Below are 13805 nucleotides of genomic sequence, written 5' to 3'. Positions count from 1 at the left end.
TGTTGATCAGACAAGGGTGAATGCTTGTTGTAAAGTTCTTGGGAATGGCAATGTTATGTTGGTTGGGTAGGTGAGTTGCCTAGGTAGCCACTTCTGGGACACGAGGAAGTCACGTTTGAACGTGAGCTCCCGTTGCGGGCGGAGTGAAATCGGCACGGGACTGGGATGGTTGTTCGTTTGTTCATTTAACGATCTCGCTGTTTGAGAGGACGCTGCGAGGTACATGTACAAGCAATGATGGAGAAGTCCCTCTGCTGGTACCTTACAAGTCTACTTCTACTCATCAAGGCTGGAAGTGCCTCTGACCCTTTCGTTCCTCCTCATCTTCCCGCCGCCGTCACCATGCTGTTAAGTAAAATGGTTATAGCACTTTCGATCCACACATGGATTGTCACGGCACTCATGTGTCAGATCAAGCTGCGAGAACTTGTGGCTAGAGGTAGATATAAACTGCCTTAGTGATACCTACTTGACAGTTATTTATGGCAACCCTGGCATTGACGACGATGCAAACGTCTACGTAGTTGCTCGCCGAATGGAGACCCGAGCTCATGATATCATTGCTAGGTACGATCTCCTGTCTCACGAAGGATAGGGCTCAGGGACATAGATGTCAAAAGAACCGGATTCTCAGGCCGCATAACCTGTCATTACCTCAACACCCTGTTTGCTTTCTCGTCTAAGTTTATTTTATCCCTTCATTTTGAACCAGGCAAGTACCTCATCTAGGTACAGCCAACCGCCAACAACCAGCTGGGGAGTCCTGTGTTCCTCCCATCACCATTCCCACATTCTCGGCACTTCTTCCTCCAAGTCGGTCGACATCTAATCTTTGATGATCTTCCCGGGAGTAATTGCGAAAGTAGGACGGACATATCTGTCCGAGTGGTAAGCCTTGACGGCCTTGTCTCCGAGCAGCTCCTTCTCGCGCTGGACGTCGGCCAAGTGGCGACGGACAAGATCACGGTCTTCTTCGGCTTGGAGGGCGGGAATCAGGTGGATGCGGGACCACATCTTCTCGCGGGCGAGTTCTCTAGTGTGATTGGTTGAGTGAGCCGTCTGGTGTGTAAGGAAGGGGAGAGGAAAAGGGGAAAGGGGTGGGGGAGAGACAGAGAGACAGCATGTGAGAAAGCGGAGGCAAGGTACCTTTGCTCACGGATACCGTGGAAGAGATGGTACCAGCCGTAAACCATGATCAAACCACCAAAGGCAAGCAAGGTCTTGGGCTTGAAGGCGCTAGGCGGGAGGTTGCGCTGGAAAGTCATGGTCAGTTTCAGGTTCTTCTAACTCCACGAAACGAAACAGCTCGTAGACGCCTCTGCGTGGAGACGGTGCTTGAACGACGCGAAGGACGACACTGAGTACGAGGACGGGGCCGCGAGAGAGTTTCCGATCTTTTCGCACGGCGCAGCCCTCTGGACACAACGGCTGAATACCACGAAGGGCAGAACCGTAGGCAATCATGAACTTGCTCGTTGTGAATCATATGTCGGTTGTTGTTCTCGACGACCTCGCACGTTTCTGTTCTTGTCCCCCGTCCCCACAGCATAACCCACTTCCCCGGATTCCAGGTACAGTTCGAAGGCCACGCATCCTGGTCGGGGAGGGACTCCATCTTCAACGTCCGACAGAACGACGTCGAGCATGCTGCGATATTCTGCCTTTTCCCAGACGGTGGTTTCGCATTGATATTTTCTGACCCATCAATCCGTATTCTTGTTTGTCGGCGCAGGTCGCTGCGCAGTTCTTCGACTTGAGAGTCAGGGCCAGTATAGGCCTGGGGATGACATGACTCGAGCAGCACTCCACCAGTTGTTGTCCACCAGCCTTCCAACGTTCCGATTCCTCGTTACTTCGTTACCCTCCTCTTGCCCTCGTCCATATTTTGTTTTCCTCTACCGAAGCCGGTCCCCAGTTGTCGAGTGTACCTCATCCGTCGTATCGCGCCTTGTCCATTGCCAGCTGAAACAAAGAGCAAGAAAAGAGCAGACCCACCTTGTACTGAACGGCATCGTAGCCGCCAGCGGGGGGCATATCCTGAGGCATGTTGGGCTAATCGTGTGGGTTCGAGAGTTCTGTGTTCCTCTTGCTCGGTCGCTTGCGCCCCGCTCGATTGGCTTTTCGCTTCGATCAAATAATCAATCGCCTGCTATGTCTGCCGTGCTCGATCGGTCGGTGGGAGTTGTCGAGGGGACAGGAGTCGGGCAGAGCTCTGGGGAGGAGAGTGGAAGAAGTGATGTAGAAACGCTTCGTTGCGACGGACGAAATCAACTTGAGCTTCAATTGGCAGCCACCTCAGCCCTGTTGTGCCGCCCGCCGCGGCAGCAGCCGGGGAAGGTGTCAGCGAGCCTGGAGCTCCATTGGGAGGGGGCGGCTGCTTAGTTGTGTAAGATTACGTAAGGCGGTATCTCGCTAACAGATGATAGTGGTTGGTGCACCCCCGGGATGTTAGCAGCATTTGTAGACGGCTTCATGGAAGTTCATCACCACAATCAACGACAACCAAGTGTTGAAATCATAGTAACAAGAGAAGTGATTGATGCTACAAAATGTCCATAACCACACCCGACCCTTGAACGCCTGATGGATGGATGCACACCACAACTTGGCCTCATTTACACCTTGCATCATGATCCAAAACTTACAGGCACACGGGAGGATCTCATCACTACCATAGGTTACACATTACAGAACATTACCAATACTGTACGTATTCCCATATTTATCAATTCTCGTCCCAATTTCAGATGTGCTCCTAGCCATTCTCACTAACACCTCCATTCCCCGTTCCATCCCCGTCCACTTGTTGCCCTTGTGCCTCGTCCCCATCGCCATCATCCATCGCCAGGAAATCCGCCTCCAAAGCCTCCTCATCCAGCTCCTCAAATTCCTTGTCCAGGTCATCTGCATCTTGAACATCCTGATCATCGTGGGCAGCCTGGGCTTCCACCTCCGCAGTTGTAGCCTCAACGTCCTCATCCTTTAGCTCGTTTCTAAGCGAGGAGGGACCGGGACCAAGGAGGGATTTCCGGCGTTTGTGACTTTCTTCTTCTTCCTCGTCGTCTGCTTTGCGTTTTGTTGAGGGCGCAGTGCCTTGGGCGGCCGGTATTTTTTCGTAGGACGAGCTTGTTGTAGTTATGTTTGTTGTCGCCTGGGCGGGTGCCTCCTCTTCTTCGTCGCCATTTGCGTTGTCGCCATCTTCATCATCTTCATCTTCCTCTTCCTCCTCGTCGTCCGAACCAGATTCAAGAAATTCTGCCAACTCTTCATCCGCGCTACCCCAATTGAACGTCTTTAGCCCATCAATAGGGCTTAATTGTCCATCAGCATCCGTTGGCTTGAACGCCTCGAGCTCCTCATCCATATCCTCATCCTCGTCTTCATCATCTCCACCCGAATCCGAGTCCTCCTCGTCCTCATCCTCGTCCTCGTCGTTCCCAGTGCTAGCGGCGGTGGCGAACCGGACTCTCGGTGGCGACTTTAATCTCAGGATCCTCTTTTTCCCCGGCGGCGCATTTCCGCTGTCTGTATCATCAGCATCGCTCACCGTCTCTGTCGCCTCGGCATCCTGAACCTTTTCGTTCAACTTCTTTTGCGCATCCTCCAGTCCTTCGATGAGATAAGGCCCCTCCTCCACCACCCTCCATTCTGAGAAACACGCTGCCAGCCAGTCCTGGTTGACGATCTTGATTTTGGGGAGGTAGCGTATTGCTTGTCTGACCTTCTTCGTCCGTGGCCTCTGGGAGCTGACTACCAAGTGCGTCACGTCTCGCGTCACGGAGCTGCGCAATTCGGCTCCAAAGCTGGCAACTTGCAACCCGATCTCGGAGCGGTAGACGTCCATCCCTATCGGAACAATCCCGGAGAGGACGATTTTACATCCGCTGAGCGCTTGAGCTTTAAGCGTGGTGAGGATGGAGCCTACGTCTGGGATGGATTGAGTGTCGAGCGAGGATGGAGAGGAGGAGGGTTGGGAAAGGCGGTTCTGCTCGTAAGCTTGGAAAAAGGATTTGTGAAGGGCTGTGAGGTGGTTTTCGAGAAAGGCGAGTTCCCGGTCGTCGTCTTGCAAAACCTGGTGCCGGTGATGAGGGGGTGGAGGAGTGGTGGACTCGGTGTTGCCGTTTTCTGGGGTGGCGGATGCCCTCTCGGCTGCTTCATCTTGTTTGTCTTGCTGCTCTTGCAGCGCTTGCAAAGGCCTGTCTTTGATCTGTTTTTCTAGCGTCTTTTCCTGCTCTTCGAGGGCTTTCTCCAGCGGCGGCTCCATCGTGGTGCTGTCCTCCTTGTCGGGAGATGGCGCCGGTGCAATGCGCGCCAAACCACCATTCGTGGTCGCCGCCGCACTCGGAGTAAGCAGACCCTGTTGCTTCGGCAGAAACCCAGAGTTGATATCACCAATTCCCTTGAAGAAGTCATATGGCGAGACCTTGATCAGATTGGGCCTGTTGCGCGGCCACACGTCCGCTCGATCATCAATGATCACCACCATCTTGGTGCTGACGGGGAACAACCGCTGTAAGCTTTTGGCGTACATGTTGCCGTTCTCGTCGCGGCTGATGACCCGATTGCCAAACAGCTTCTTGTCGGGATCGACGATGCGCGCCACATTCTGGGCGTAGGCGCGAGTGCCCATGGTGTAGACGTGTAGCTCGTACATGGTTGAGATCTTTTTGAGAAAGTCCTCGAGGCCTGGCCGCATTTTGATGTAGTACCAGCAGTTGTTGGCGACGCCGCGGGGGCCATCGTCCAGCTGGAAGGACTTGACGTTGCGGACGGATGGGTAGTTGGGATTGGACGGGTCCTTCTGCCACTCGCCAACGGTCGGGTCGATGCAAGCGTGGATGATGGTCTGGTCCAGATCGACGACCAAGCTGAGCTTGCGGTGCTGGAGCAGACGGCGCTGGAGGGCGTTCTCGGTCTTTTGGGCCTGCGTCTCGCTAACGGTGAGGTGTGTCTGGTCGTGCACCATGTTGATGGGGGCGCGGTCCATGTCGCGGGACTCGGCGGCCCAGTTGACCTCGGTCATGTCCTTGCCACAGATGGCGCAGAGGCCGCCAAACTGGACATCATGGGAGCACGACTCCTTGACGACCATGCAGTCTTGATCTCGGGAGATTTCTTGGCCGACGCGGATCTTCCATGACTTGAGCTCGCCGTCTGAGGGCGAACTCCAGTCGGCGTAGGTGGTTTCTTCGGCTTCCCATGTCTCTCCGCGGATGTTGTCGCCGACGGTGCGCTTCCATTTGAACGAGTACTGGAAGAGCGCTTCCTTTTTCTTGATGGGCTGGTTGGGTTCCTTGTAGAGCTTGGTGATGGTGATGGGGTACCGCAGCCGGCTTCCCAGCTGGATTGTTTTGACCATGGTCGCGAATATGGCTTATCGGCCTGTGCGATCGGTCGGACGATTGTGTAAAGGTGGCGACTCAACTAAGAAGAGTGTTTGTTAGCAACGGCCATCATCCGGCGCAATCCATGCCCGGCCACGGCGACGCGCCACCGAGGAGGCTCGCTCGTTGTCCACTTACAACGGGGCTCCCTGAGGAGATGAAAGTAGATGATGGGTGTTTGGTAGGATGAGTAAACCCATAGCGCAACAAGCGCGTGCAATTTTCGGTGTTGGTTGTTGAAGAATTTGGTGGTGGGTTTGTCGTATGGCGCCCGTGATCGATGTTTTGTTCTTTTGCTGCGAATCGCGACTGAATTGAAGATGGAACGTAGAAGTGCGACCACTCACTGCACGATCGACCTGGACCTGGACCTCGCTGGGCCTCTGAAGCTCTGCAAGATTCAGAGTGGGGAATATGTCCTGATCAGGTCTAGCGCAGGTAGCTTTGCGGTACCACTTAACGAAGGGGTGGTCCAAGCTCTCAACCAAAAGGCTTGTACTGTAGCTGATCTCGATGTACCTGTACAACAACCGCCAGGTTGATTTGGATCAATTCAGTTCCTAGGTAGGCAGCACTTCGATATCAATGTCAACCTGCATTCAATGTATCAAAGAGATCATCTTTAAGCTGGTATATCATCTAGAGAAAGTGACTGACAAGTGATGTAATGTGCCCGTAACCCGGTGCCACGGAGATGTCTTGGTTGAGAGTTCTGTGCGTGTAGTAATATTGCGACGGTTGTGTCCAGTCGGGCGACTTTGACTTCAGTGAAGCAATGAAACTCGAGACGGCTCACTTGAAGACGAGACATGGCCTGCAAAGGCCGCCGAGGGGAGATGGGAGCCGCGCCCTTTTGTACCTCCGGAGGCTGATTTTGGGGAACTTCTCCAACTCGCTTTTGTCAATGGGTGAATTCCAGACCAATCATATACTCACCTGTCTGTGGACTCCATGTCACCCTATCAGTGTCGCGGGTTGTAGAGGTACCGATACATAACAAGACATGGCTGCCGTTACCGCTGGAGGCATTGACTGCGCCAGACCGTTTGCGGGGTTGATAGGTACACGGACGTGCTGCATTGATACCTACCTAGTGGCAGTCCTCATCATAGAGGTACCCAAGACTTCTCAAATCCAATCCCATACAGGCATCGTTTTGAAGAATCTGACAAGAAGAGCAGTTCAGCATGCACTTTTCAACCTTGGCCCCGATACCTCGTTGAAAAGGTCCCGTGTGAGTTCGGGAAGGTGGCGTCCCTTCTTTATGTGTTAGAGGTAATGTTCTTTATTTGAACACATTATACACTGCCCTTCAACCGCGACCATCTTTGTGTCCGTTCCCTTGCCTTTTGTGGTCTTGATGCCCGTGGCTTACATCCGGAATTGGCAGTGTGTCACGAGTAGGGGAAGGGAAGGCACCGATGTTAGCGTATAGCGTTTTCCAATGAATGAATAGTGTCTATTAGGTATTGATATGATGTATTGATATAATACGTACCAAGTCAACCCCACCTGTTTTCTACGAGTGTGAGTGTCTGTAGTAAAGTAAAATCTTAGGTAGGAGAAGTGAGCCAGGAGTCCTTGCGAGAATCCATCCAAGCGGTGTCCTAAAAACATCCATGTACCTAGTTCCCCAGAGTAAAACATTCGAGTGCCTTATACCGTTACTCCAGCACGCCAGCCGTGGCACGAGCCAATGCGTCTGTCCGTTAGTCGTCTTTCTCCGAGAAAATGAGCAGGAGAAAGAAGAAGGAAGAAAAAAAAGAAACACCAAGGAGACAACCCAGCTATGTTCCGTGATCCATAGCAGCTACCCAAGCCTGACTACCTCTACCACCCAGGCGTTCTCTAAACATACTTCACCCCGCCTGCTCCCCTCATTGCGCCTGGGCTGGTAGACGGAGAACTCAACACCCGGCTTCCCAAAGCTGGTGCCTTCCCGACTTTCACACCCCTTAAATCCGCAACCGTTTGACTCAGCATATCACTTCTCGACATGGACATGGACCCCGTCAGATCATCCTCGTTCCCTCCAACAAAGGTCCAGTTCTCTTCCTCTTCATCATCCGCATCAACGTCGTCCTCTTCGGCTTCCTGACCCTGGTCATCCTCGGGAGCGTTGGGCTTGGCACCCGGCGTGGGCGTAGCTACGCTATTCCTCCGCGACTGATGTTTCTGCCTCTTCAAGGTGATCAAGTTCCTGGCGTAGTCCAAGTCGCGGTAGATGGCCTGGATAGCGGTATCCACACCGTTCTCAGCGCGGATTTGGCCTCCCAATACCTCAGCCCTCATCTGCATTCTGCTACTATGCGTCGCTTCCCACAGTGCCCTCGCAAAGCTCTGGACTCCCCACTTCTTTAGATAAATCCCGACTCCAAGATCCTCGACTCGTCCCGCAAAGAAGAACTGATCGCCGAAGAAGGGGCGAATGATAGTCGGGATTCCAGCCCGCAAGCTGGCGCCAGTAGTTCCAGAGCCCCCGTGATGGGCAGCGGCATCAACTTGCTGGAAGAGCCAGTCGTGTGGGGCGGACTGGATCTGTAGAATTTCTGGGGGGAAACTTGGGTCTGCCACCTTTGGCTTCTCAACACCGTCGACTGCTGCTGACCGGTCGGACCAACCTTTCGAGAGAATGCAGCGAACGTCAGCTTTAAGGACGGCGTCGATAATCTCCTGCGTCATCTTGGCGGGGTCCGAAACGATAATACTTCCAAAGCCAATGTAAACCAGCTTCTTCTCGTCAGCCCTGGCCTTGGCAATGAAATCGGTCAACTCCTTGGGTGGCTGCCACTTGTCGCCTCCTTCGTCGAGGAACCAGTACCCGGTGACGCGGATCCAGTCGCTGTAATCGATGGGAGGAGGCACCACAGACGGAGAAAAGTTGTAGAGGAAGGGAACCTTGTTGGGCTGCAACTTCTCGAGGCTGGTGTTGGGCAAACCGAGGTACTTGTTCCTCCACCGATTGACCTGATGCGCCGTAGCCTTCCAGAAAACATTATCGAACATGACGTACGTAATATAGTTATACGCGCCGCCCATCTTCTGCCCCGGCATTATAAAAGCATGAGGATAGGCGCGCGTGCGAGTCCACGGCATGGTGAAGGCGCGGAAGTAGGGAATCCCAAGCGCTTCGGCGATGTGGATGCCTGCCATGGCGGAGGGAGACTCGATGAGCAGGTCGCTGCCTTGGCAGGCTTCCCAGGCTGAAGTGAGCAGCTCGTCGAGCCAGCCGCGGAACTTGGAGTTGGCTTCGCGCAGGAAGGCGTAGGTGAACGTGCCGTTTTCAATGCAGATGCGCATGAGTTCCGAAGGGTCACCCTCAACGGGACCGAATTCGATCCCGTGGCTCTCGATCCAGTCTTTAAACTCCCGGTGTGTGACGATCTTGGGGTGGTGACCTTCTTCGAGTAGCCTCTTGCAGAGGGCGATATAAGGCTGGACGTCGCCGCGCGAACCGATGGTCAAACAGGTGATACGCATGGGCTCGCTGGGCTTAAAGTTTAGGAATGAAGCCTTGGGGTCATCGAACAATATCGTGGGGGCATCAGATACCCCAGATGCCTGTCGAGGAAGCTCGATCTCATGATCAGGGAACTCTTCGTTTCTTGCCTGGTTGAGTGCATCCCTCTCAGCTTCCGCTGCTTGCGCTTCCTCCACCTCCTGCGACTCGGCCAGGTATCTCGCTGCATCCAAGCTCTGGATGATCGTAATAGCACAATCATCCCGGTTCTCCGCCTTGGCAAACTCAAAGAAAATCTCCTCATGGCCACGGATAACAACGACCAAGCCGGAGTACCCAAACCGGAACCCCTTTTCTTTGTCGACAGTCTCAATATCCTTCAGAGGCAGGATGAGCTTCGTCCGGGTGCCTGGTAGCAAGCTGCGGAAGCAGAAGTGGCGGTTGCTGATATAAATCTTGCCATAGAGTGGCAAAACCCTGACAATGAACCCAAAGTACGCAGCCTGCAACCTCTCCGTCTCCGGCAAGGCAAAGTGCGCCTGAAAACGGGCTTCTGACAGAGCTCTCTCCTCGGGGTCATCCTCGACATCCTCCCTTTCGGTCCTCCTTCCAGCAGGATGATCGTAATGCTTCTTGCCGCCCTTCCACATGCCAGACACCTTCTCGACATATCCCATAGACTCTGTTGCTAGAAGGTTGCTCATGCGCCTGGACTGCTGGTCCAAATAGCCCATAAATGCGTTGGCCCTCTGCAATGGGTAATTTCCCATCGTCGCAATGCTTTGCAGCATGGGCGTTGAAGGACCGCCTTGTGCTTCTGCCATGTGGTCGCCAATTTGGCCTGTGGTGGCTGCATGATGAGGTCTGTGAAGTCGGACCAAGCCCGCGGTGTGTTGACGCACAATCGGCGGGGCAGCGACCCCTTCCCCCTCTGTTGTCGCGCGCGTAGCCGATGCCGACCTACGGAAGATTGGGCTGTGAAAAACATCGCTTCCTCGGAGAATTTGGCTGGCTGATTGATCCTCGCTACCAGAGGCCACCAAGGCCGATAGACTTGCCTGACTAGGGTCATCGAAGCTCTGGGCGTACGAATCGGTACTCGCATGTGGCTCGTGGCGGGGTTTGCTAAACGATCTCCGGCCGTCTCCATGAAGGCTGCGGGGAGGCGAGCCTGCGTAACCTGCTGTGCCTGGGCTGGCGTCGAAACTTCGGCGACTGAAAGGTCGGGTACCATCGAAGCTGCTCTTGAAGTAATCGCCGCTAGCACGAGAACTCGGGGAGGCGATCTGGATGGGCGAGACCGGGGAAAGCGTAGCTTTGACCCCTTCACTGAATGTGCGAGTTCGTGGGCTGCCGAGATTGTCACCAATCGCCCCGTCTCCTCCCGTTTTCTTCGGGGCGTCGTTCGCTCCAGAATCTTCGGGTGAGGGATCCTCTATGAGGATCTTGAGAACCTGGATGGCCTTCTTGCCGAAGCTGAAGAAGGAGAAGAAATACTGGTACTTTTTAGCAGATGCACCAACGAGACAAAATGCACCAGTGTCTTACCTCGTCGATAGCATACGTCTCATCATTGTCGATGACGCGAATCTTGCAAGTATCTGCAAACTCCACCATCTGAGTTTCCTCAATGTCAAGGATATTCCTGATAGGGATGGAGATCTTGACGCTGTCTCCATCATTGTGCGAGCGGAAGATGACCCGTTGTAGGCTCTTGACCCATTCCTTTGCACTCCGAGCGCTGTCAGCCTTGAAGTGGTATGTTCGGTGATGCGTGGTGACGGAGAAGTAATTGCCCTCTTTCTCCTTGTCGTTCACGCTGGCCGAAATGCCGTATCGTAAGTCGATCTGACCCGCGGGAAAGTAGTGATCCTTGGGATCCTGGTAGTAGGAGAGGACATCCCCCTTTAGACGGAACCAATAGCGGTTGTACTTTGGATTTCGCTTGCCGCTCTTCGACAGGTAACCGGACTTTGCGATCTCGTGCTGTTGGATAGAATGTTAGCGACTGACAGTGTGTCGTATCATGATCGGACAACGACTTACTGCCTTTTTGGGTAGGTGGGCATAAAAGGCGATGTGGAAGGCCGTAATGTACATGTAGCCCTGCAGGAGAACATGTTGTAGCAACCAACAAGGATACTCTTCAATAACCTCTTCGGCCGTGTCAAACTCGAAGATATCCTTTAGCTTCTTGGCAAGCTGTCCGGTTACGCCGGCGTCATCCCGACGATGTTCTCCCGACAATCTGTCAAGATCGAAACTGGGTCGGGCTGCCATTTCGGCCCGTGCCTCGAGCATTCTGCTCATGAGAGGTGCCCCGTTCCCTTCTGCCCGGACGATCTCTATTGGTGGGGCAAGGCCGAGTGACTTGGTTTCGTCTTTGCTTAGTGGAGGAAGAGGAGAAGATGGGTCGGGGTCTTCTTCTTCTTCGATTTTGTGATCCGCCATCGCTGTGCCCTTGTGTTGTTTTGACTTTTTCGACTTGTGGGAACTTGCAAGCCGGGAGAGACCGGGAACCGACTGTAAAAGCTTGTGTCCTGAAGGGCGCCGGCGGTGGGTGTTGCTTGGTCCTGCATCTGCTGTGGCACTTGCAGGTGGCTTGTTGAAGACAACAGTCTGGCTTAATGACTTGACAGTGCCGGCAGTTTCGCGATTGCGTGCTGTGCCTTTGATGCCCGGGCCAGCAAAGGTCATGGCCATGTGATTCGGCACATCGTCTTCGTCTTCCGAACTTTGGCCTTCAAACCGGTCGTGGAAATCCACAGTGCTTCCAGCAGCAGCAATGAGACCAAAAATGCTCTGGTTCATGTTCATGAACATGCCGCCCTGGGGCTGCAGGACATCCTCCTCATTGTCCTCTTCTTTTCCATTGTCTTTGAGGCGGTCGGGGAGCTCCATAGTGGGAGAGTGTGGCTGGTCACTGTCGCCGCGTAACCTTTGCAATTTCCAGGACATGCGGTAGGCCGCAACTTCTCGGTGACTTGGGCGCTTGGTGAGTGCAGATGGTCGTGCAGGACCAGGGCCGGCTTGGGTTGGTGCTTCGGACGGGTTCGCACGATGTTGCGACGAGGACAGTTCGCTGTTTGGCTGTGACTGAGGGTTCGGACTCGGAGGGGAATTGAGCATGGGCCCCGATGATGTTGGTTGGGAAGACGCCATTTCTAGGACTATCGAGAGGGATAAGGATGATTAGAGGTCGTAATAATGGGGATAAACTGACTCGTAGGAACTTGAGGAAGAAGCAGAGGTAAGCATAAGTGAACGGCTGCAAAGCGCAAGTGGAAGTAAACTGCAGGCAGGCAGGCAGGCAGGCAGGCAGGCAGGCAGCGGAGTGAGTAGATCAGGCAGAGAGGTAGGTACCCTACATAATCAGACAAACAACAAGCAAGAGCAGAGACCGTACGGTTGTAAGCGGCGATACAGCACGGCCGGGGCTGCCTGGTGCAGATTAGGATAGCCGACTGACGAGACAGAAGCGGGCTTGTGAATGGTGACGAGGGTATTTAGATAGGTTGTAAATGGTGCAATGGTGTTCTAGTTATTGGAGGGGTATTTTAGGTGCCCTGCTGGGTTTTGGTCTTAGTCTTCCTCTTTCTTCTAATCAACCACCCTCCAACCCTTCCAACGAACCCACCTTGAGCGCCCAGAGTGGCTGCAGTTGGTAGATGGATATGTAGAGGTAGGTGGTTTCGATGAGTGGGCGGATAGGTTGTTGATCGGAGGGATGGTTCAATGCCGGAGAAGCCAACCAAACCAAAGAGAGCGAATCTAGTCGAGCCAACAACAAAAACAACAACAACAACAATAACGGAGGTGGTGAGGTTCCCGTCGTCTCCAGTGTTAGAGTGCTTGTTGATCTCCGCCTTGGTAGTCCATGCCGTTGTGCACGACTACGATTGTGTACAGCCACCACCAGTAACAATCGCGTCGGTCAGACAATCAGCAGCGCGAAGGTCTGAAGCCTGACTGGTCGACTCTGATATTGGCCGGTACCTCTTGTCGCGGTACTCGATTGCGCGTAGGAGTACCGGTGGCTACAGGTCCTCGGCGTATCGCTTCGTCCGTCAGATCATGTCCAAGAAAGAGAAGGGAAGTGATGAATGGAAGGAGAACTGAACAACGGCTTGGGAAAATGCGTGGCTAGGCCGGGGGCGGGAGGGCGGGCGGTCGAGAACAGGAGCCCGAGCATCACACACACTGGACACCCGCTGCAGTGGCCAGGAAGGTGTCCAGTGAAACCCCACTGCCTGACGCGAGTTGTTCAGGAGGAGCCAGCCCAAGCCGGGGAAGGCTCCATAGAAGTGGGCCCTTTAGGGAGGGATGAGATACCGATAGGTACCTTGATAGTCACCCTGGCTTTCTTCCTGCGATAGTGCACTGCCTTCAAGCCATGGCGAACTCTAACAGACATTGTGTATCACCGGATGCTGAAATGTCACCTTCTGACGATCAAAGACACCCACCTGCAGCTGACTTGCATCTGATCTTCCTTATCCACCTTGGAAATGTCCTCCTGCTTGTTGGGACGGGTGACGGATGACACCAGGTGGGGTGGGGCTTTGCTTTTTCATCGTTCAGTTTGGAACCCCGAGAGAACCGCTACCCACCTCTTATCTATGTCTCTCCTTGGATGACACACCCAAGAAGCTCCGGTCAACATATTGGGACAGGCTGGCCATGTCGTGAGACGCGAGTCTGTTGAAGTTATGCTGCTAGAACAACCTGATATGTCCAAGTGAGTGGCCCATGTTTTAATGTTGTCATGTCTCGTGGTTGCAACCATCATCGTTAAAAGGCCTGTTGTCCCTCCCTGCCGGAGCATCATACCGGTCCCAGCTTTGGCCTCATAGGAGGCTTATTTTGTCGCGGCCAATTGACAGCCAAAATCAAATCTTCGACTCCTGCTATGCTACACGTTATGGGCTCCCAGGATGCTATATGGAGAGACCCGCTACTCT

General features: G+C 53.8%; 4 protein-coding genes across 4 annotated transcripts; all 4 read right to left on the bottom strand.

Annotated features, from left to right (window-relative positions):
* Nucleotides 1-4: 4 nt before the first annotated feature.
* On the bottom strand, nt 5-282 carry NEUTE1DRAFT_117615 (uncharacterized protein; the record flags this gene model as incomplete). Its single annotated transcript, XM_009854547.1, has 1 exon — nt 5-282. One exon carries the CDS (start codon nt 223-225, stop codon nt 7-9), a length of 219 nt encoding a protein of 72 aa, XP_009852849.1.
* Nucleotides 283-612: 330 nt separating this feature from the next.
* NEUTE1DRAFT_66294 (NADH:ubiquinone oxidoreductase 14kD subunit) lies at nt 613-2215 on the bottom strand (the record flags this gene model as incomplete). Its single annotated transcript, XM_009854546.1, has 3 exons — nt 613-1033; nt 1147-1253; nt 1996-2215. The coding sequence occupies 3 exons, from the start codon at nt 2044-2046 to the stop codon at nt 826-828; spliced, it is 366 nt and encodes a 121-aa protein (XP_009852848.1).
* A 506-nt stretch (nt 2216-2721) lies between these two features.
* On the bottom strand, nt 2722-5672 carry NEUTE1DRAFT_84976 (uncharacterized protein; the record flags this gene model as incomplete). Its single annotated transcript, XM_009854545.1, has 2 exons — nt 2722-5424; nt 5523-5672. One exon carries the CDS (start codon nt 5357-5359, stop codon nt 2756-2758), a length of 2604 nt encoding a protein of 867 aa, XP_009852847.1.
* A 1155-nt stretch (nt 5673-6827) lies between these two features.
* NEUTE1DRAFT_147623 (uncharacterized protein) lies at nt 6828-12006 on the bottom strand (the record flags this gene model as incomplete). Its single annotated transcript, XM_009854544.1, has 3 exons — nt 6828-10340; nt 10393-10830; nt 10891-12006. The coding sequence occupies 3 exons, from the start codon at nt 12004-12006 to the stop codon at nt 7233-7235; spliced, it is 4662 nt and encodes a 1553-aa protein (XP_009852846.1).
* Between the last annotated feature and the right edge of the window lie 1799 nt (nt 12007-13805).

This window comes from Neurospora tetrasperma, assembly GCF_000213175.1.
Source record: "Neurospora tetrasperma FGSC 2508 unplaced genomic scaffold NEUTE1scaffold_5, whole genome shotgun sequence".
Taxonomy (NCBI): Eukaryota; Fungi; Ascomycota; class Sordariomycetes; order Sordariales; family Sordariaceae; genus Neurospora; species Neurospora tetrasperma.
The sequence above is the reverse complement of the archived record's forward strand: the minus strand, read 5'-3'. Positions and strand labels throughout refer to the sequence as shown.